The 24,818-nt window shown below is 39.4% G+C and overlaps 1 protein-coding gene across 1 annotated transcript in view; it reads right to left on the bottom strand.

The window, feature by feature from the left end:
• Positions 1-19,824, bottom strand: part of tmprss7 (transmembrane serine protease 7) — an 89,914-nt gene extending 70,090 nt beyond the window's left edge. Inside the window, exons 1-3 of the mRNA XM_043701533.1 lie at positions 19,672-19,824; positions 7,030-7,246; positions 1,982-2,112 (exon numbers count right to left, since the gene is read on the bottom strand). Coding sequence (XP_043557468.1) covers positions 1,982-2,112; positions 7,030-7,246; positions 19,672-19,824 — 501 coding nt within the window. The remainder of the gene's footprint in view (positions 1-1,981; positions 2,113-7,029; positions 7,247-19,671) is intronic.
• Positions 19,825-24,818: the final 4,994 nt, after the last annotated feature.

The following is a 24,818-nucleotide window of genomic DNA, read 5'->3' as shown; positions in this document are numbered from 1 at the left end:
AGGAATGTCAGCTGGGTCTGAGTGAACTGAGCCAGTGTTAAGGACCTTTCATGTGTATATAACAGGTGATTGGTGATGAGATGTTGGCCTCTATGGAGTTCATATAATGATTTGATAGATAAACATTAGTCTCACTTTCTGAAAACTGATGCGATGCCTGAATATATACACAATAGTCCAATTGCTTGTTTCCCCTCACACTGTAACTCAGGGCTGAATTTTACCATAAATCAACTAAGTATCAATTTTGATGAGTTTCACAAAGGGTTTCTCTCTAAGAGTCCTGGTGAGATTTCTCACACAACCTTCCCAACCTCACCTCATTACCTATGCACATGCCTCAATGGCAACCCACACATTCTATTCTCCCAATCACAGTAGGTGGAAGTACTCACCACTGTTGGGATAAACTGGGATTCCTGGTGACAGTGCCATCTTTAAAACTTAGCTGTGTACTTGGTCAAGCACTGACAGCCCAGAGTGATCCTTCACCGTGTTCTTCAGAAACAAAACACTGCTCAGGCCACAATGGTGACTTCATTGCACATTGAAATGTGCATTCTTACATCGATTGCTATTTAAAGCACTAAGAGACTTGTCCTTATTTTCATTTAATCTTAGAATCCTGTTCCCTAATGGCCACTGTAACTCAATATCTTCTCATTGTTCAATTGGTATCAGCACGTCCAGTGAAGCTTGAAAATTATTTAAAGTATTAATTTTTATTCAGCAACAGTAAAAATGAACAAAAGCAAACAGAAGCTGCATTTGTCTCTGGGAACTGTCAGGAGCTGCTTGCTTACTGGATATCAGTACAATCTTTTATGGTTTGTTGGTCTTGATGCTACAGCATTCTATCATGTATCTTTCTGCTTAAAGTCCTAAACCTTCCTCCACAAAACACTACTGCCATTCTCCCAGCTTGTTAAGAGTCCATCACTTCCCCTCTTTACTTGCTCCAGTTGTGTACAGCATTGTATGTTAGGATGGTGTGGCACGCTCTGTCTGCAGCAAACCCCAGATTGAAAACCAAGCTCTCCTACAGCAAACCTATCATCTGCTCCATCATGACCCTAGTCAACATTGCATATACGCAATGCTGCAGTCAGGAAGTTGCATTATGGAGACTTCAGAGGGTAGCTGTTGTCCCTTAATAACCATCCTTTGTAAGGAATCTGGCTCTTGAAACACAGCTGAAAGATGGGCAGTTCTCAATATTATAGCTACTATTACAGCTCTCAAAGTACTTGGGGCAGACTTCTAAGACATGGAACCAATCATCATAGAGACTAGTACATTGATTGCATCGAGTCTTTTTCTGTTGATGAATTCTGCTTCCTTATGATATGCTACTTTGAATGCAGTATGTGACCAGTCTACCACACTGCACAGTCTGGGTGAAGCCAGCTATGTTGCCAAAGCCTACTACCTAACCAAGTTAATCTTCCAGGAATTTCACCCAGGATCTGATTAGATTATATTTTACGAGTTTTATCTTTCTTCACTCACAATCACCTTCTAAATTCAATGAAAACTAAAACTATATCAAAGTTTTTGAAAGGAAATAACTTTTATTAAAATATGTACAACACCCACTCCTAATTTCTATTGTTCATGACTAAAGTCTGTATACAATTAGTTTAGAATATGGGTAATACCATTTGAATAGTCTCATGAACCACTGAATGATTCTCATCAAATCCACCACCAAGAAGTTCCAACTAATTAGCAGAGATTTGATCCAACCTTCATAATATTAAATAAAACAGTTAAGATTAGAGGAGCAAACAATTCACAACAAGTAACCACAAATATCAAAAGTGTACTACAATATCACACTACTTATGTGATATGTGGAAATGTTCCCAATTAATTCAACTGTGCCATAGCCCACTTATTCACAGCGAGCAGACTTTAGTTATCATCCTATCCATATTTAATCCTGTATAATATACCATAAGGTGTGAGAGAGGTTTCTTACCACTTGCTGAACTTTAGCGGCCATGGAGAGGAATTCAGGGGAGTCCTTCCTTCGATACTCAGGAATAAATTCAATATTTGCTATACGGAATAATCCAGCAAAATACAAAGCAGTATTGTTTTGTGTTCTCACTATATAATGGAAAGAAAGTACCATTTTTAATGTAGATTTTTAATAAACATAATGCTAAATTTTAAGTAAGAAAAATGCACTTCTTCGGCAGAAGCAACATGTACAAATTACAATTTAATTTTGCCTTTCTGATTGAACTAACAAAACTCTGAAGGAAAAGAAACAAGGAAGATTTTGAGACCTCCTGCCTAGCAGGAGTTTACTCACCAGATTCTATCACTATTGTGGTTGTGCAATTTTGTCAAGTCCTCAAAATAAGCAGTGCAGGCAAATGCCTGAAAGAGCTCAGAGCTGAGTTAGAGATTTTGAATCAATAAAGCCCAATACCATTTTAAGTCTCAGCAGGAGAGAATTGGCATCTACTCTTTATTCACTGGCAGTCAACTAAGAGAAGCCCAAAGGACGCATTCATTTATTTTTATAGGGGCAGGAAGAGAAGAGGAGCTCCTCTGGGTTGTAAAAGATACAGCAGAACCTCTTTAAGATGAGGCACCTCAAGGCATGTGATTATACAAACAGGCCATTTAGTCTATCAGGTTGGCCATTCAGTTAGATAAGGACAGATCTACAGCTCAACTTCAGTTTCATACGTCAGACTAACAAAAATTATGTATCTCAGGTTTAATCATTTTAATTCTTCTAAACTCAGCAGTATTTTGAGGAAAAACCTTTCTATTTCTCCAACTAACAAATCCTGAATGGCCTGGCTCTGATTAATCTACTACATCTTCCCATACTGAACTCCACTGCCTGCTGAATTGGTTTTTCACCATTTACCCTATTGACTTATTTATTCACATAAACGCCTCAATTGGATCACCAGTTGGCACGTTCAGGGAATGCAAGCCTAATCATCATTTCAATTTAGGCTGGATATTGTTTTGGTGAAACAATAACTGAATGCAATACACCAGTTTAACTAGAGCTTTCGAGAACTGCAGCATACTTTGATAGGTTAGACCTCTGCCAAGTTACCCAATATTACAGAATCCCAGACCAACTCAATCCTGACCCCAAGTACAGGTAGTTGTCCCATAATGCCATATTTGTGTTCCAGTGAAACCTCACTTAATAGATAATTGCTTAATGGAAATAATGGGGCCTGTGGGAAATGTGAGGTTGGGGCAGATCAGCAAAAAAATCACTCATAATCGCTCAAAAATCACCCAAAAGTCTAACACAAGGTAGAGCACAGCCTGAATGAAGGCTGAAATCATATTTATTAACAAAACAAAAGTAAATTTAACACAGTACATTTAAAAAATGTAAGAAAGTTGCTCTCTGTACAGTACCTCTTACAGAAAGCTGCTCTGTCGGAGCATGAGCAGAATGACACAAAGACTGACACTGATATCACGCATACAAAGAATGACATGAAGACTGACACTGATATCACGCATACACAGAACAACACGAAGACTGACACTGATATCACGCATGTGCAGAATGACATGAAGACTGACACTGATATCACGCATGCACAGAATGACACGATGACTGACACTGATATCACGCATATGCAAAATGATGCAGAGACTTTGGCGTAGACATCGGCACATGCACAGAACTGTGCTGAGATTTTGGTGCTGTCGTTGGTGCATGCACAGAATGAAGTGGTCGAACCAATCCCCACGGGATCACACTATTGCGAAAAGAGGTAAAGGAACCAGCACACAGTGCAGGGACCTCCTGTGGTCATTCCCTTCAATAACAAGTATACCATTTTGGATACCGTTGGTGAGGAAGACTTACCAGAGGTAAGCTGTGGGGTACAGAGGTTTGCACAGAGTCTATCCTTGTTGCTCAGAAGGGAATGGGGGAGTGGAGCACAGCATTAGTCATTGGGGACTCCATAGTTAGGGGGACAGATAGGAGGTTCTGTGGGAATGAGAAAGACTCATGGTTGGTGTGTTGCCTCCCAGGTGCCAGGGTTCATGATGTTTCAGATTGTGTTTTCAGGATCCTTGAGGGGGAGGGGGAGCATCCCTAGTTGTGGTCCACATAAGCACTAACGACATAAGTAGGAAAAGGGATGGGGATTTAAGGCAGACATTAGGGAGATAGGATGGAAGCTTAGAGCTGGAACAAACAGAATTGTTATCTCTGGTTTGTTACCTGTGCCACGTGTGAGCGAGACAAGGAACAGGGAGTGACAGGAGTTGAACATGTGGCTACAGGGATGATGCAGGAGGGAGGGTTTCGGATACCTGGATAATTGGGGCTCATTCTGGGTAGGTGGGACCTCACAAGGAGGATAATCTACACCTGAACCAGAGGGGTACCAATATCCTGGGGGGAAACTTTGCTAATGGTCTTTAGGAGGGTTTCAACAAATTTAGCAGAGGGGTGGGAGCCTAAATTGTCATTACAATGTCCAGGAAGTTGAGAGTAGTGAGGTCAAAAATATGGTTTCAAGATCGCAAGAGCTGGGCTGAGAGGTGGCAAATGGAGTTTAATATGGAAAAGTATGAGGTGTTTCACTTTGGAAGAAGCAACAAGAATAAAGAGTACTGGGCTAATGGTAAGATTCTTGGCAGAGCAGATGAGCAGAGAGATCTCGTGTCCATGTACAGAGATCCCTGAAAGTTGCCACCGAGGTTGATAGGGTTGTTAAGAAAGCATAGCTTTTATTGGTAAAGGGATTGAGTTTCAGAGTGATGAGGTCATGTTGCAGCTGTAAAAAATTCTGGTGCTGCCAAACTTGGAGTATTGCTTACAGTTCTGGTCACCGGATTATAGGAAGGCTGTGGAAGCTTTGGAAAGGGTTCACTGGTGTTTTACTAGTTGCCTGGTATGGAGGGAAGGATGAAGGACTTGCGGCTGTTTTCTTTAGAAGAAGGTTGAAAGGTGACTTAATTGAGACATTTAAGATAATCAGAGGATTAGATCAGGTGGACAGTGAGAGCCTTTTTCCTCAGATGGTGATGGCTAGCACAAGGGAACATACTTTAAATTGAGGGGTGATAGATATTGGACAGATTTCAGAGATAGTTTCTTTACTCAGAATTGTAGGGACACCCTGCCTGTAATAGTAGTAGACACGCCAACTTTTAGGGCATTTAAATGATCATTGGATAGACATATGGTTGAAAATGGAATAGTGTAGGTGAGATGGGCTTCAGATTGGTTTCACAGGTTGGCACGATGTCGAGGGCCAAAGGGCCTGTACTGCGCTGTAATGTTCTATGTTCATTCTCGAAAATACCGTTCCCTATTTCTTTAGCGACATTATAGCTGAAACAAGTGTTATCCTAGAGCTACCTGTACTCATTTTCCTGCCTGAGACCCATGGGTACTTTACTAAAGTACCTCTCCCTCAAGGACTATTCCAGAAACTCCCAAAATCTTAAACATAGGTAAGATTTACCCCATTTTCTCATGCAATTGTTGCTAATACTGCCAGTATTCTGTATTTTATTTGGTGTAAGCCACTAATTACAGCCAATAAATGCTTGGTTAGTTTGAATGGATGCGAATGAAGATACATGCATCATGGTTAGATTTCTGAAATAAAAACACCTTTCCTGCAAAAAAATCAAGAATAACACATCACAGTATTTGCCATTTTAACATTTTTCCACAAAATGCATGTAGAAAACAATAATATTTAAGTGGTGTGTTTTAAAATAACGTAATTTTACTTCACACACAGGATTGAAGGGAAGAGCTGTAAGCTTTGGGAAATTGTGTATTGAAGCTAAAGTCACATTATTTTGATTATTGCCAAGAGTGACATGGGTTGCTCATGGTGTCAGAAAAATGTGAAGGGTCATACCTTAAAATAGAGTCTCTCAACAAATATTGACATCATCAAGGATTAAATTATCTTCTTAAGTATATGAAACTTGTTTTAAAGGGAAGGAACATGCTAAACATTGATACCAATTCTGCTTGCATCTAATCAGACAAGAGGCAGTGGTTAGGAATGAAGCCTTAAATTCCTATGAAGACAGGAAATTGTGGAATAAGGACTTGTGTGTCTTCAGTCAAGTTTTAAAAATGAAATCTAAGCATTTTTGCAGAGATATTAGAAAAATGGAAGACAGATAGGTGTCATATTGCTGCAATTGAGATACGCAATCTACTGACATGAGGTAGTTCATATTTTTCTAAGGTTTGAATTATTTAAAGCCATTGAATGAATTGAGAGTCTGGTTAATTGGTGTTCTGTATCTTTACATTATTGTGGAAAAAAATAGCTCAGATTGTCATCAGGTCTTTCTTGCCCAATAGTTTCTTGGCTTGTTTTCAGATCGATTGGGATACACATAAGTAAATATATGAAGACATCAATTGACAGTTTGATTCACAAGAAGGTATCAGAGGTCGACTCTCCACTGAATACTATTGTACAACTAGCGATGAAACAACGTGAGTCAATTCTAATAACAGTGAGACAGAGAAGTCACTTTACAGGAGCAATGAATATCAATGAACTCCAAAATGTATCTATGCAAATCCTAAACTTTTCACACAAATGGGCAATTATGTGAGTTAGAATCAAGTTTTCAACTGTATTGAAATGTTTGTAAATGTTTGTAAACATTTCAATTAAAACTTTCAATTTGATTTTATAATCTGGTGCTAATTTGTATTAAGTAATACCAAGGTCATTCTTGCTTGATAGGAACTTTTTTTAAATATCAGAACTGACATTTGAATAGCAGGTCAGGCAGCGTCCAAGGAGCAGGAGAATCGACGTTTCAGGCAAGAGCCCTTCATGCATTCCTGATGAAGAGCTTTTGCCCGAAACGTCGATTCTCCTGGTCCTCGGATGCTGCCTGACCTGCTGTGTTTTCCAGCACCACACTCTCGCATCTGCAGTCCTCACTTTCTCCCACTGGCATTTGAATAGACTACTAATCTAAAAAATAATTTTATTTTATTCTATGGGAATAGCTAGGCAAAATACTTACATACATAGACCCATAGTAAGGTCCATGTTATTAACATAATAACAAAAACCATCAGAGTAAAGAAGATAATTTTTTTGTTTATGTAGAAACATTCAGTTGTTCCCTTAAATTGACATTTAAATGGTAACTTGGGTTTTCTCTTTCCTTTTCGTGGATGTTTCCTTTTCACAGGCAAAGTTCCATCCAAGTTGGTCACATCAACTGATATTTCAGAAACCTGAATGTTAAGGAGAAGAGAGTCAGCAACAACCTGCATTTTTAACATTGAAAATAGTTTCAAAGCTTCACAGAACCTTTTTTGAACAGGAATGGAAGCCAAGTGAAAGGAGGATTTATAAGGAGAGGTGGCTTGGTCAAAAATGGTGGGTTTTGAAGATCTATGAGGAACAAAACCACATACAGACAGTTAAGCACCTGGAATCTAAAAGACAGGATTCAGATCCTGCAATTACCTTTCATCCATTTGCCTTCAAATCTCATTCTATAATAAAAATTTAAACCATTTGGAGTTGGGAATGCTAATCACATATGGTACAAAATGGATTTTGAACATCTGGGTTTGTGTTTAAAATACAATATGATCTATAAAAGGAAGAAGAAAGAGTTGAATTACGATAGTGACCAGAAATCCTCACATTTCTGCCCCTTTAATTGAACTAATAACAGTGTATTCCATTTTCAGGAGAAGCATGAGTGATCTTAGTAAGCATGATCGTTTAAAGTCAGTTGTAAATAGATGGACTTTGGTATTAGCAAATGTAGAAAATGTTTAATATGTTCTTGGAATAAAATTATATTGAAACTTTATCAGATTTGTTTCAATCTAATATTTGGAAGTTTAAAACTGACTGTTCTAGCTAAATGGACTCAATATTCCTTTGTCATGCTGTCATCCATTTTAACCTTATATTTAATCTTACAGTTGGAACAATAATCAACAAAAAAAGCCAAGGAAAATGTAAGCATTAAAGAACCTAATTTTCAATTGCTTACAGCACCTTGAACAGCTAATGGTCTGATATACTGTGTAAATGGCTTAAATAATAAATAATGGAATTATACAGCATCTAAGATAAACATAGCTACATTATCCCAATGAGTGTATAGTATAGTATGTCCTTCCATCCTGATACTATTATTTATGAGGAAATACAACACCACCCACAGTATTGGACAGTAGAATCAGGATTACAGTTCATCGCATCCTTAGAAGCCTCACAGAGTTAATCAGAAAAGCTGCAAATTCCCATTAATCCAAAGTGTGTTTGAAGTCATTCACGCCATCTTTAAAAGTTATCAAAGAAAACAGCATACTAAAATTAACTCATGTTAATAAGTACAGACAATGAGCTTCAAGGCCACATCAGCCCCTTCATCGGACGAGTAATGAAAATAAAAATCAGATTTCCCAAAACTGTCATGCTTTTTAAACAACTCGCCAAGAATCATGTCTGGACATTGTATGTGTTCACCAACATTTCACTATCACTGAGGAAAATTTCAGACCACTTGTGAATTTATAGAGCTTGTTCCAGAATGACTTTATTGTACATGTCTATGAACCATAAAAATAATACTGTATTTTCACCCTAAATGGAAATAAAAGGGGTAATGACAAAAACAAATTACAGCTGCCACTCTGCATAGCCAGCAGAAGATTTTTTTAAAACAGTTTGGGGTTATTACATGCTAGACTACATTCATACCAGTAAAACCTGAGCAAGGAAGCCCAGCAACTTGTCCACAGGGCAACATTATTTCTGTAGGATTCTAAGATATTGGTAAAGAGCACCATATTTGTTTAGATGGCTATCCATTACCAACAAATTATTTCCAGCATCAGCTTGACTTCAAACATTTTTTAAGATATCTTTGGTACACATGCACTGAAAATTTAAAATTTCTGCTTCCATTTACCACTTGGTAAACTTGAGCTTATAAATTGTTCTCCCTTTATGTTTCTACAAGACAAATTGATACTATTCTCCCTCCAGAGCATTTCTTCTACAGTTGAAGAGATGAATTATTCAAATTGTAAACAACTTTAAGAATGGCCTGAAATGGGTTGACTCAATTGCCTTGCTGCATTCGCACATTGCTATACTCTCAAATGCTTGCTGGTAGAAAGGGAACGCTGATTGCTGTTGAGCAAACAAAATATTGACTAAACTTTAATAAATGAATGATAACTACTTTTTACCCATTCTCTTTAAGAAGATTGCAATTTCACATACATACAGACATAAAGACCATCATCCTGTGTAATTCAATAAAGATCTTTTAAAGGATGCTCACTACAGTGGTGTTCATAGTATACTAATTGTAGCCAGAGACAAACTCAAATTATGAACAGTATTGTACATGAAGGACATCGCATCTGAAATATGTATGCATCAAAATGCATTCACAACAAGCACATTATCATTAATTTCTATTTGGGAAGTAGGTTTAACTGATCATCACAATTGAACATAACAGTAAAATTCTCACAGGCTGGTACAGACTGGATACAGGGAGGATGTTTCCCTCATGGAAGAGTATAAAAGCAGATGACACAGTATACTAGGTAGACCATTTAAGACTGAGATGAAGAAAGGTTTATTTTCTCAAACGGTTGTGAACCTATGGCATTCTCTCCAACAGATGACTGTGGAGGCCGCATTATTGAATATATTTAAGAATGAGATAGATAAATTTCTATATGTTAAAGGCACCAAGGTCTACAGGGCGAGAGCAGGAATTTGGCATTGAGACAGAAGATCAGCCAAGATCTTAGTGATTTGATTTGATCTGATTTATTGAAGTCAGTTATTGGACTACAGTAAGAAGTGTTGTTTTGCATGCTCTACTGGCAGATTATACCATACAAAGTGCATCAAGTAGCAGAGCAGAGTGCAGAGGACAGTGTTACAGCTGCACAGAAGGTGCACAGAGAGACACCATCATTAACATTTGAGATGCCTTCCAAGAATCTGATACCAGCAGGGAAGAAACTGTTCTTGAATCTGTTTGCATGCGTATTCAAACTTTTAAATCTTCTCCCTGATGGAAGAGGGTGGAAGAGAGTTGAATAGTTCACTGCTGCACCTAGTTATCCTGGAGAAATGGTAAATACTCCCATTGTTCAGGCATCCAAAATCTTCCCTTGGGAACAATCAGGAAAAAAGTTCTGTCAAGTTTAAATCAGCTTTAAAGTTAATTATTAATTAATTGAGAACTAGGAACCTTTGCAAAATTCACCAATTAAATATTTTTACTGAAAGTTTGATAGCAGAAATACTATAAAAGGAATTGATATGAAATATCCAATGTACATATACCCAACATCATTCTACACTCAAACTATGATCTGACTTTCAATTTACAGATGGAACTGACTCTATACACGTTTCAATATTTTGTCTTTTTTACATTAATTACTTCACTCTGTTTATCTTTGAAACTGATGATGTTACAAAGGGGAAAGTTGTCCCTTTCCTGTTTGAGATATGTACTTTTTACAATGTTCTTTTGATTTTGCCTGGGCTCTGATTGAAAAACATAAAGCATCCATTTTAAAATCACCATTGTTATTTTTCATGACAGCTTCCAGAATCTGCTTACTGGTTACCATAGTTCTCATTCTGTGGATGTCATTTTATAGCATTTCAGCTTAAATCTCCATTCTGGTTGAAATTCAAATCCAGGGAATTGTTATCACTCATAGATCGCTCATATCCACTACTTTCAACATTTAGTCCTTTCATCAGCAGTTCAGAGAGGCAGGAGAATGTACCATCCACAAGATGCACTGTAGCAACTCACCAAAACTTGTTCAACAGCATCTTCCAAACCCATGCTCACTATCGCCAATGGCAGCAGGCGCACGGAAATCTGAAAATTCTTTTCCAAATCCCACACATTCCTACTTTCAAAATATATCATCACTCAATGAGCATCTTCAGATCAACATCTAGGAACTCTCTCCTGACAGGACAATGAATGTCCTTACACCCTGTGGACCACAGTGATTTGAAAAGGCAGCATATCAGGCAGTTAGGGATAGGCAATAAACAGTGGTTCTAAAAGAGTTGTCCACATCTCTTGAATATTGAAAATCTAAATAAGCAATAAAGGATAAAATAATAGTGAGAGAATAGAAGGTTTTAAATAGTCACTCAATAAGCATTACAGCAGATGTCAGCATATAAGTCAACCCTAGAAGTCTCTGTAAGGGATAAGTCCTACTATTCAAAGAATGGGATATGTCATCAGCTATGCCTACTGGCATCTGCAAATACTTGGAACAAGGTCCAAGCCAGCAATGGTATAGGAATGTTCTTTCCTACCACTTCTACGTCTAGTGTATACAGTTAATAAAAGGTTCCTGTTCACAGGTATGAAAAGAAATAATGATTTATAGACCAGTTAGTTTAACATTGGTATTGGGAAAAATACTAGAGTTGACATAAAAGCTGTGATAACAGACTTGGAAAGAATTAACAGGATTGGACAAAGCCAGCATGGGTTTATGAAAGGCAAATCATGTTTAACAAATCGGCTAGAGTTGAAGATGTAGATTCGATAAGGGAGAAACAATGGATGTGGTATATTTGGATCTTCAGAAGTTTTTTGATAAGGTCCTACATAGGAGGTTAATGGGCAAAATGAACATGAAACACATGAGATGGGGATAATATATTGGCATCAAATAAGAGTTGGTTGACATACAGGAAATAGAGAGTGGGAATAAATGGGTCTTTCTCTGGGTGACAGACAGTGACTAGTGGGATACTGCAAGGATCATTTCTTGGGTATTGATAATGTACACATATAATCTGGATTGGAGAACCGAATGCAACATTTCCCGGTTTGCTGATAACATAAAATTCGGCATGATTGTGAGCAAACACATGGAAGATGCAGTACAAGTAGCTGCAGGTTTTTGTATGTCATTGCGAAAATAATTGATACAATTCTTGCCTGATTAGGGATGGAGAAAGGAACAGAAAAATACGAAGATTTAATTAAGACATTCAATACATACTTCATTCTAAGAAAGAACTCTTATTATAATCACAGTCTGGAACCAGAGAGAGAATGGATTCTTTCATAAATGACCTGTATTGTTTCGCAGGCTACCAGAATCCTATGAGATGAACTTATTCATGTTTTTATAGCATTGTATCCTGGATGAGGCTCTATTTGATCTCTTACACTCCAGAGAAAGCCTCACCTTGTCCAAGGCTGTTCAATTACCTCAGCAAACTGAAATCCTTAAACAGCAAGTCTCTCCTCTAAGCAGACTTTGTCTGCAAATAAAAGCATTATTTTTCAAAAATGTTTGCAGGAACAGCAGGACATTCCCTGCAACAGGACAAAATAACAAAAATAAATCACAACAACCTACCTCCAGGAGGTAGATGCTGATGAAAAGCAAGATTTATTTTTAAATGGGTCATTAGCATCATCACTCCATAATAAATCACCTTACTCTTGTTCCACTAAATCTGATATTCCGCTTTTTCTGAAAAATCTGATGAAAGTTTGCATACAAATAGTATCTTATAATTTGTTGGCCAACTACACATACATCAAGGGGTCAGCATACATATTTCTACTCTTTGTGAAGGTTTTATTCTCCATCAACTATCCATCTATATCATTCTGCATCACTAATTGAGGTACATGCCTAGATGTTGACCTATGGGACATATGAGTGGGAAGTGGAGTTGAAGTGGTCAGCCACAGGGTGGTGGGGTTGATTGGTGCATGTGTTCTTTAATGTTCTCTGAAATGTCCCGTGAGTTGGCAAGGTTCCTGTCTCCCCACTATAGAGGAGACCACATCGAAAGCAATGGACATAGTAGATGAGGTATGCAAACCCTGGGTCTCTACTTCCACCAAATCCTAGCACCCCCTCCCTCTCCTCCAAGGGCATGCAATTCCTGGGCCTCTTCCACTGCCAAATCCTAGCCCCCCCCAATGCCTGGAAGAAGAACGTCTCATCTTCCGCATTGGGACCGTCCAACCACACAGCATCAACATCGATTTCACCGGATGCCTCATCTCCCCTCACCCCCTCCATCCCAAATCCAACCCTCCAACTCAGCACTGCCCTCTTGAACTGTTCCATTTGTCCATCTTCCTTCGTACCTTTCCGCTCCACTCTCTGCTCCAATCTATCACCATCATCCCCCACCGGCATCTACCTATTGCCTTCCCAACTACCTTCCCCCAGCCCCACCTCTCATGTATCCCTCAGCCCACCAACCCCTACCCACCTCCACCCCAGGCACGTTCCTGATGAAGGGCTGAAGCCTGAAAAGTCGACTCTCCTGTTCCTCAGATGCTGCCTGACCAGCTGTGCTTTTCCAGCACCACACTTTTTAACTCTAATCTCCAGCATCTGCAGTACTCACTTTCTTCTAGATCCACTTAGCAGGCTAATAACAGCAAGGAAGAAGCTGTTCTTGAACCAGTTGGTGCGTGTGTTCAAGATTCTGTATCTTCTGCCTGACGGAAGAGGTACAAAATTGTACTCGCCTCCACCACTATCTCTGGCAGTCCGTTCCACTCACTACCCTCTGTGTGAAACAATGACCACTCTGCACCCTTTTGTATCTCTCCCGTCTCAATTTAAACCTATGCCCTCTAGATTAGATTAGATTATTTACAGTGTGGAAACAGGCCCTTCGGTCTAACAAGTCCACACCGACCCACTGAAGCGCAACCCACCCAGATCTATTCCCCTACATTTAGCCCTTCACCTAACACTATGGGCAACTTTAATGGCTAATTCACCTAACCTGCACATTTTTGGATTATGGGAGGAAACCAGAGCACCCAGAGGAAATCCACGCAGAGACGGAGAGAATGTGCAAACTCCACACAGTCAGTCGCCTGAGGCGGGAATTGAACCCGGGTCTCTGGCTCTGTGAGGCAGCAGTGCTAACCTTTTAGAGTTCCTTATGATAGGAAAAGCATTTGGCAATCTACCTAACCTATGCTTCTCATGATTTTATAGACCTTTATAAAGTCACCCCTCAATCTCCTATGGTCCAGTCGATCATTATATAGTATATGAACACCAACAGGCTATGTCCTTTGTGTAGATCACCAGGACATCCCAGTCCACAGATTATGAATACATAACCTCATATTATTTTCATCCAGCCAACTATTATGATGGACATGCACCAAAACCCCTCCAAGAAACTTGATTTTCAGCACTTGAAAATCATTTTAGCTGTTAATTATAATTCTTAGCCATGCAAGCTCATATCACCTTAAATCTTGTGTTCTTGTGTGTTGTGGTTTTAACAAGAATTGTTTTTCAATCTTTCTACTTCACAGAACAGTTGCTGGGATTATTGAGAATTATGAACACTTAATCTGTGTTGCTGAAGTAACATGATGAGTATTTGTATTTATGCCATTGTCTGATGATAAATTGTGGAAACTGATCATTTTGACATTAAGGTCAGCTTGATTTTGGTCTTCTGCTACAGCAGCAAATAGCTTCATTCCTTAAAGCAGCTACACGAATAGCTGATGCTATGAAATCATTGCAGGACTCAGAATTTGATTTGGCCCACTTACGTGTGCGTACACACATTGCATTTTTGGTGACAATGAAATCATTCTGATGATTTTCAAGGGAATCCATTCTGATACGTGTTTTTCAAGGTCAGGCTAACATCTGTCCCTGTTCTCATGATAGACTAGATGTGGGCATCTTCTCCACATTCAATTCCTTCTTCTTCCACTTTTGAACCAGTTTTTACCACCACTGAATTCCCTCACCATAGAATAGTCTTTTGCTTTGTTGGCAAGTTTTATAACTTTTTGTTTGAACCATGTTCATACTTCATAGTTTTGTTGACAGAGTTGTTTTTTCTTTGTCATTTGCCACACAGTGTCTGCTCTGTTTGTTCATTCTTAAACTCCTTCTTCACAATACCATCTGTACCATCAGCTCAATTCATTGCACCTAGGTATAAAGTAAGTAAAACATGCATGCAAAAAGCCAAAAAGTAAGGCTGACTACTAATTTAAGTCATTTTGTGGCACACTCTTATGTATCAATTACACTCAAAAACATGATTTCTGGGACCAGGAATATGAGGTTGTCTTACGCATCAGATTAATTTATATGCCATGATCTACAGCAATTATACATCTAATGTAACCTTTGTTATAAAGTTCCTCACTTAAATAAATATCTGGCTTTGTCATAAATATCATGCACCAAATTACATACTTACTATTAACATCTGTTCTTAAATCCTCACTCTTACTCAGGTAAAATTATTTGTAACTACTATTAAACATATATCCAATATATTAGCATTTCAGTTATTGAAAACAGATAGGGTAAGTGTTATATTAAAATATTTACTTAATAAGAATCTGGTACACTTACATTTGCACTTAGATCATCCTCTGATTTAGTAGATTGCTCACACCTTGTATCTTCTGCCATTAGAAGAATTGCAAACTTGTCTTCCCTGTACAAGCACTGATGTACAACAATGAAGCTACAGCTTTTTCTCGGCACCTTACAGCTCACTGAGTCTAAGTCATTCGACAACACATAATTAATTTCTGCTAAATCTTTTGTTGAATAATTTCTGAATGGAGGTCTATGAATAATGCTCGACTCTCTGTTATAAGAGGTATTGTGTTTCCATGTCAGTAACCATGCACCACATGACTGCAGTAACATAGAAACCAATGACACTGATCATTATCAAATGCACTTCAATTTTAGTGTTTCTATTTTAGACAAAAAATACAAAAGAGAACCACGTTTTTAGAAGTGAAAATAGTTTAGACCTTTTTAAATTTCCAATTATGAATGTTTGGCTTTAATTTCTTATCTAACAGATCAGACACTAATCTTATCTTACCGATATGATCTTTTTAATTGTTTTACAGCCTGTTCTCTCTGATAGAGAGAGGCTGTTATAGTGAACAGATGGAAGTAACTTATTAAACAACAGGATAGAATATGACCAGTTGTGGTATTACACAAGAACCCTCAACAAAACTGAGTTCAATGAAGTCAAAATAAAAAGCTTCCTGTGACCGAAGTTATATCTTGTACAAAGCAAAATGTTTGTGGTAGTTAGGAGTCAATAATCAGAGAATCAGGACTTATACAGTGTATTCTGAATCCACCTTTCCCAACTGTTTCACTGCATACCTTAGTTCCATTACAAAGTCAGATTGGATCTGCTAACCAGTATAAAATTCAGCCTTTAAAAAACATTCATTCATTCATTGGATACAGGTATCTCAGGCTAATCTATGCTAATCAAGCATCTAGCATTTATTGTGTGTACCTAATTGCACTTGAGAAGGTGGTGGTTAGCTGCTTTCTCAAACCACTACATTCCATTTGGTGTAGCTATACTCACAATTCTTCAGCTAATGAAACAGCCCCATAAATGTCTATAGGCTTAGACTGGTAAAACACACATTAATCATGAGTATTTGGTAATGACCATCTTGAATATCTTGAAAGCCTTGATATCTGCACCTGTCCTTTAAAATAATACCATTTGAGACCCTATCAGTAATACTCTGGGGACTACCACTCACTGAAAGCTTAACTAGTCAAGATTTAAAATAATTTCAAGGATTCAAGAGTAGAGCAGTGGCTGGGCATTGTATTACCTCCTGAAAGGCTCTCCATCAAAATGCCCAAATGCGATACCAACACTTGCATGTGTAGCTCGAACAGCACCATGAAGCTCAATACACTCTAGGGCAGCAAAACTTGGTTAATTGCCATTCTTGTATGGCACTTAACATTCCTTTCTACCATTTGCTAATTACATCTGCATTAGAGATAGCCTGCATAATATACTACAGGAGCTCACCAAGCTTCTTTTGAAAAGATTTCCCAACACTGATGGAATAATGAAAGATAAAACAGTCATGGGAACATTATGCCAAAGCTCCCCTCCAAGTAACACAACATCCTACCTGACATTTAGCATTATCATTGGTGCACCAAAATTGTGGAGTTCCCAACCTGAAGAGGGTTCTTTCATCACAAAGAACAAATCAAACAACAGGCCTCCCCCACACTTCCTCAGCCTTATTGCATAATAAATTGCAATCAGAATAGACAGTACATGAAAGACATATAAACTCTAGCTACATTTCTGGAGAGAGAAACAGAATTTTTTAAATTGATGACTTGCTGGCCACTTCCAAGATTGTTCTTTTATTTGTTTATTTTTCAAATTTCCAGTGTCCACAGTGTTTGATCTTTGTATTAATAAATGGCGCCTTGTTAACATTGCTCCTGATTTGTTGTTGTCAAGCGGCAATATTACATGTTCAAATTCTATAATATCAGGTCATCTGATTTCTAGACTTAATGACTCTGTGTTAATTGGAAGATGGGGTGAGGGTGGTTGGATAGAGGTTGCAGCACGTATTAAGACTATGGTGCACTAAGATATCTAAGCAAGTTAGTTAATGCAATCCGACAGAATCTCAGATATTGCATGTTTTTTTTCTAAGATGGACTCTGTTGTATCTGTGCGTTCTTCCATCGAGAGAGATATCATCAGTTTGCAATGGAGAGGTTAACTCTGTGTTCAGCAACTCCCATTTGCATCAGGAGCCTATCTCTAGCATGGTAGTCTCTGTTGCATTTGTGCAGAGGAAGACAGTGGATTGAAAAGGTGAAGACTTCACTGGCCTCTGTTTCTGCAGCCAGCTGAGCTTTTAGTTTCTCATAGTCTCTTCCAATGCCCTTCCAAACATCAGCTTCCGAGGGTCACAGCTGTCAGTGACTGTCTCTCAGTTGTCAGTGGCGATGTCCATTTCTTCCTTGTCATTCTTGCAAATGATGTTGTAGTGGAGTTGTGGACACCCAGGAGGATGTACCAGCCATAATCCATCCAATGAACTCTATTTGTTTGAGCAAGCACAGACGGTCTTTGCTATGCCAGCACGATCCACAACTCCTGAAACATCATATCAGTCCATGTCCAAATGAATCCAAACTTGGGCCAAAAAGTAGCAACTAACATTTGTGTCATATTAATGCCAGGTGATGACTATCACCCTTGACATTCAATGTCTTTACCATCACTGAATATCTAACTATCAATATCCTGGGATTGCCTTTGACAAGAAACTGAACTGGACTCACCACATAAACACAGTGCCTACAAGAGCAGGTCAGAGGTTTGGAATCCTTTTGCATTTAACTCAATATCAACAAGGTATAAGTCAGGAGTGTGATGGAATCCTTCCCAGTTGCCTGGACGGGTGCAGTTCCAACAGCATTCAAGAAGTTTGACACCATTCGGGACAAAACAGGCTGCTTGATTGGTACCGCATCCACAAACATTCATTCCCTTCACCACTGACTCTCAGTAGCAGCAGTGTGTACTCTCTACAGAAATTTACCCAATGTCTTTAGACAGCACATTGCAAATGTATGACCACTTTCTTCCTGGAAGACAAGGGCAACAGGTACATAGGATAACTGCTACCTGCAAGTTCCCCTTCAAGTCACTCAACATCAAGAATTGGAAATATATTGCTGTTTCTGTAGTGTCACTGGGTCAAAAATCCTGGAATTCCCTCCCTACTGGCATTATGGATCTTCCTACAGCACATGGACTATAGTGGTTCAAGAAGGCAGCTCATCACCACTTTCTCAAAGACAGCTAGGGATGGGCATTAAATGCTGACCCAACCTGCATTGGCCACATCCCATGAGTGAATAAACAAAAATGGCATCAATATATGCTCCAGGACCTTTGCGTTGTTGACCTTGTCCTGCCAAAAGATAGGAATGGGTACATCTGAAACAGCAGATGTTCAGCCTTTTCTCCTGCCTAGCATCTGTTGCCCACATCACCCCAATGTAGGGGATGTAGGATAGATACATTCCCAGCTTGGTCATGGAGTCATCAAGGCATGCAGCACAGAAGAGGCCCTTTGGTCCATCAATTCTGTGCTGACCTATTTATACTAATCCCACATTAAAGCATTTGGTCCATAGCCTTGAATGTTTACAGCATTTCAAGTATTCATATATGTATGTTTTAAAGGTTGTGTGGTTTCCTGCCTCGACTACCATCCCAGGCAGTGCATTCCAGATTCCCATCATTTCCTGGGTGAATTTTCTTTCCTCTAAACCTCATGTTTTTCACTTTATAATTATGCTTCCTTGTTGTTGACCCTTCAACTAAGATGAACAATTAGTTCCTATCCACCTTTCCATGCTTCTCATAATCTTACATACCTAGTCAATTGCCCCCTCAGCCTTTTCTGCTCTAAAGATAATAATCTGAGCCTAATAGCCTCTCTAAAATACTCCAACCCAGGCAACAACTTGGTGAATCTCCTCTGCACCCCCTCCAGTGCATCACATTCTTTCTATAGTACATGACCAGAACTGCACACAATAATCCAAGCTGTGGCCTAATCAAAGTTTTGACAGGTTCAATATAACCTCCCTGTAGTTCCAATCTATGCCATGAATGATAAAGGCAAGTGTCCCATATACCGCCTTAACTACCCTATTGAGCTCTCCTCCTGTTTGCCGGAATGAGTGGACAAGATCCCCCAGTTCCTCTGAACTTTCTAGGGTCTTGCCACTTATTGAATACTCCCTCGAATTGTTACTTCTTTCATCTTACTCTTGTCAGGGTTAAATTCCATCTGCAACTCATCTGCCCATTTGACCAAACCTTCCATATCTTCTTGTAACCTAAGATCTTCTTTCTCACTGTCAACCAACCGGCCGATCTTCATGCCATCTGCAAACTTACTTATCATCCCACCCACAGGCTGGTGTTCTCAGTCAAGGTGCTTTTGTTTCATACTCTTTTCCTGAGCTGTTACAGTCAGAGTAAACAGCACGGAAACAGTCCAACTTGTCCATGCCAACCGGATTTCCCAAACTAAACTAATCCCATTTGCCTGCATTTGACCCATGTCCCTCTAAATCTTTCCTGTTCATGTACGTATCTAAATAGCTTTTAAGTGTTGTAACTGTACCTGCATTTACCACTTCTACTGGTAGTTAATTCCACATATGTACCATGATCTTTATGAAACATTTGTCCCTCGGATCACTTTTGAACCATTCCTCTCTCACCTTAAACATTTGCTGTCTAATTTTGAACTACCCTACCATAGGGGAAAAGAATTTTGCTAGTCGTCTTATCATGCTCCGCATGATTTTATAAACCTCTATAAGGTCACCCCTTAGCCTCCTATGCTGCAGGGGGAAAACGTCCTCAGCTGCAGCTTTTGTGATGCATTTACTGATTCCAAACTTGGGGAACTTGGAAATGTGAAACTATCAACAAGCTCCAGCATCACATTGTCAAACAGATAAATGATGACATAGCATCTTCCTGCACCATGATATTTGTCTTCCTGGATGTTGATCAAACCAAACTCTATACAACCGTCAGAGAGTCTGTCCATTTGCCACTGAAGGTATTCCTCTGTATCACATGCTAATGCAGCGCCATCATCGTATAGCTACTCTCCAATGATGATCTGACAATATGCTATCTTCTGTCAGTTCTGGTAAGTTAGTCAACAGCATTTGTTGAAGGTGTGAAGGCATACGTCAGCAGCAAAGAGAAGAATATTCCAAAGATTTTCAGTGCCAGAACACAACGGTGTTTGACCCCATTGTAGATCATAAAGACATCTGATATCACACTGTTATATCTGACTCTACCTATCACAATGCCATGGAAAGAGTAGATCACATTGAACAGCTTTGGCAGGCAGCCAATCTTTTCCAGCAGTTTAAATAGACTGCATCGGCTCACATGGCTGGGTGCTTTGGTGAAATTGTTGAGGGCATCATATAGTGGTCTCTTTTAAAAACAGGAATGGGCCAGGAATCGATCCTGCCCTGCCATGGAAAATCATCTACCCAATGCCACATTCCCGCATTATATCCAAACCCTCTAATGTCATTAGTTGCCACAGCCACCTACTGATTTATGTATTGATCTTTGTCAATGATTGCACTTCCACAGCTTTATGGGACAGAGAATCCTACATATTCACTGCTCATTGAATGAAGAAATTTGTCTTCACCTGGATCTTAAAAAATCTGCCCTTATCCTGTAATTATGGCCCGCTAGTTCTAGAGTCACCAGCCAGGGATAACATCCTATCTATTTCCAATGTATCAGGCCCTGTGAGAATATTATAAGTTTCACTGAGATCATCCATCATTTCTCCAAAATTTAGGGATTATCAACCAGTTTCAAGCTCTCCTCATAAAACAATCCCCAACACAAGTGCTGATCTGGTGAACCTTGACTGAAATCCCTCTATGGCAAGTCTATCTTTCCTTTGATAAAGAGACTAAAATCATAACAAATTCTAGGTGAGGTCTCACTAAGCTCTATCCTACTGGAGCAAGACTTCTTTATTTCCGTAATCAAATCACCTTGAAATAAATGCCAATACAATGCTTGCCTTCCTAATTGCTTGTTGCACTTATATCATTAGTGACTCTTCATTGTAACTGGCACCTTTTCAACTGGTGCTCTTGATAAACTGGCAAAAATTATATATGTCAAATACCGCGATCTACCACGATGTCTGAGTTTTTATGCTATAAATAAACTATGCCAGTGATGTGTATACCCCCTGCATTATCTTTCGATTCCTTACTGTGTGTTTTTACATTGATTTTAGATGGCATATTGATGTGTTTACAGAGATTTTTTCAGCAGTGTTGATGTCTCAAAACTTTGCTTGGTCAGGGATTACTACAGTTATGCATGTGTCTTGATTATCTGGAATATTTGGTCAACCGATACACTCCTGGTCCCACGGGTGCTGGTTAATAAAAATATTACTGTATTACAATTGGTCCCACATTTACAAATCATTTACATAGATTATGAATAATTGTGCACCTTGCAGTAATTCATTATAACAATCTGCCATTTGGAGAATGATCCATTTGTTCCGAGTCTCTGCTTTCTGTCTATTCAATCTTACTAGTACATTCTCCCATTGACACAGGTTTTAATTTTATTCATGAACTTCTTGAGTGGATCTTATTGAATACCTTCTGGAAATCTAAATACACCACTTTGATTGACTGTCTTATGTCTGTGCTCCAAGTAACCCTTCAAAACAGCCAACATGCTAATCAAACTTGATTTTCTTTTCATAAATTCATGTCAACTCTGTCCAAATCTAGCGTTTTCATTCTTTTCTAAATGTTCAGTTAAAATATTATTTTTAGTAGGTTCTAACATTCCTGATGAAGGACTTTTGCCCGAAACATCGATTTTTCTGCTCCTCGGATGTTGCCTGACCTGCTGTGCTTTTCCAGCACCACTCTAATCTTGACTCTAATCTCCAGCATCTGTCGTACCCATTTTTGTCTAACATTTTCCCTACTACTGATATCAAACTAAAGGTCTATAACTCTCCATTCTCCCATTTCATCCATTCTTAAATATTTAGATTATATTTGCCACTTTCAAGTCAGGAAAAGTGTTTTCAGAATCTATAGAGTTGTGAAAGGAAATCACCAATGCATCTACCACCTCTGTTGCTACCAATGTCAATGCTCTGGGATAAAGCTCATCTCATTGAAGAGATTTATGAACACTCAATCCAGCTTTTTTTTTAAGCAGCACCTCTTTATACAGAAGGAAGCATATGTCAGGCATAGACAGCAAAGATTGAATGAATCCCTAGAAGAGTATAAAGGCAGTAGGAGTATGCTGAAGAGGGAAATCAGGAGGGCAAAAAGGGGACACAAAATAACTTTGGCAAATAGGATTAAGGAGAATCCAAAGGTATTCTACAAATACATTAAGGACAAAAGGGTAATTAGAGAATAGGGCTCCTTAAAGATCAGCAGGCAACCTATGTGTGGCCACAGGAGATGGTGGAGATACTAAACAAGTATTTCGCATCAGTGTTTACTGTGGAGAATGATAGGGAAGAGATAGAACATGGGAAAATAAATAGCAACATCTTGAAAAAAGGTGAAGTGCTGGACAGCTTAAAAAGCATAAAGGTTGATAAATCCCTGGGACCTGATCAGGTATACCCTAGAACTCTGTGGGAAGCTAGGAAAGTGATTGCTGGACAGCTTACTGAGATGTTTGTATTGTCAATAGCCACAGGTGAGGTGCCAGAAGATTGGTGCCATTATTTAATAAAGATGATAAGGACAAGCCAGGGAACTCTAGATTGCTAAGCCTGACATCGGTGGTGGGCAAGTTGTTGGAGGGAATCCTGAGGGATAGGATGTAGATGTATTTGAAAAGGCAAGAACTGATTAGGGATCATCAACACGGCTTTGTGCATGGAAGATCATGTCTTACTAATTTAATTAAGTTTTTTAAAGAAATAATGAAGAGGATTGATGAGGATAGAGTGGTGGATCCTCATCATTCGACAAGGTTGCTCATGGTAGACTGGTATACAAGGTTAGATCACATACAGGGAGAACTAGCCACTTGCATACAGAACTGGCTCAAAGGTAGAAGTCAGAGGTGGTGGTGGAGGGTTGCTTTTCAGACTGGAGGCCTGTGACTAGTGTTACAAGGATTAGTTCCGCTACTTTTCATAATTTATATAAATGATTCGGATGTGAACATAGGAGGTATGGTTAGTAAGTTTGCAGATGACACCAAAATAGGAGCTGTAGTGACGATGAAGAAGGCTACCTCAGAGAACAATGGGATCTAGATCAGATCAGCTAATGGGCCGAGAAGTGGTAGATGGAGTTTAATTCAGATAAGTGTGAGGTGTTGCATTTTGGAAAGGCAAATCAGAGCAGGACTTATATACTTAATGGTAAGATCCTGGGGAGTGTTGCTGAACAAAGAGACCTTGGAGTGTTGGTTCATAGTTCCTTGAAAGTGGAGTCCCAGGTAAACACGATAGTGAAGAAGGCATTTGATATGTTTGCCTTTATTGATCAGTCCATTGAGTATAGGAGTTGGGTGGTCATGTTGCAGCTGTACAGGACATTGGTTAGGCCACTTTTGGAATACTGCGTGCAATTCTGGTCTCTCTGCTATTGGAAGGATGTTGTGAAACTTGAAAGGATTCAGATGATTCACAAAGATGTTGCCAGGGTTGGAGGATTTGAGGTATAGGGAGAGACTGAATAGGCTGGACTATTTTCCCTGGAGCATTGGAGGCTGAGGGGTGACCTTATAGACATTTATTAAATCATGAGGGGTATGGTTAGGGTAAATAGACAAGGCCTTTTCCCCAGGGTGGGGGAGTCCAGAACTAGAAAGCGTAGGTTTAGGGTCAGAGAGGAAAAATTTAAAAGTGACCTAAGAGGCAACTTTTTCACACAGAAGGTGGCGTGTGCATGGAATGAGCTGCCAGAGGAAGTAGTGGATATGTGGAACAATCCATCTTCCGCCACTACACTGGCCCCACCCCCCACCTTTTCCTCCGCTACATCGATGACTGTATCGGCGCCGCCTCGTGCTCCCACGAGGAGGTTGAACAGTTCATCCACTTCACCAACACCTTCCACCCCGACCTCAAATTCACCTGGACAGTCTCAGATCCCTCCCTCCCCTTCCTCGACCTTTCTATTTCCATCTCAGGCGACCAAATCAACACGGACATCTACTACAAACCAACCGACTCCCACAGCTACCTGGACTACACCTCCTCCCACCCTGCCCCCTGTAAAAACGCCATCCCATTCTCCCAATTCCTTCGACTCCGCCGCATCTGCTCCCAGGAGGACCAGTTCAAAATACGTACAACACAGATGGCCTCCTTCTCCAAGGACCGCA

This window comes from Chiloscyllium plagiosum, chromosome 12 (genome assembly GCF_004010195.1).
Source record: "Chiloscyllium plagiosum isolate BGI_BamShark_2017 chromosome 12, ASM401019v2, whole genome shotgun sequence".
NCBI lineage: Eukaryota > Metazoa > Chordata > Chondrichthyes > Orectolobiformes > Hemiscylliidae > Chiloscyllium > Chiloscyllium plagiosum.
This window is presented reverse-complemented; position numbering and strand designations above follow the sequence as displayed.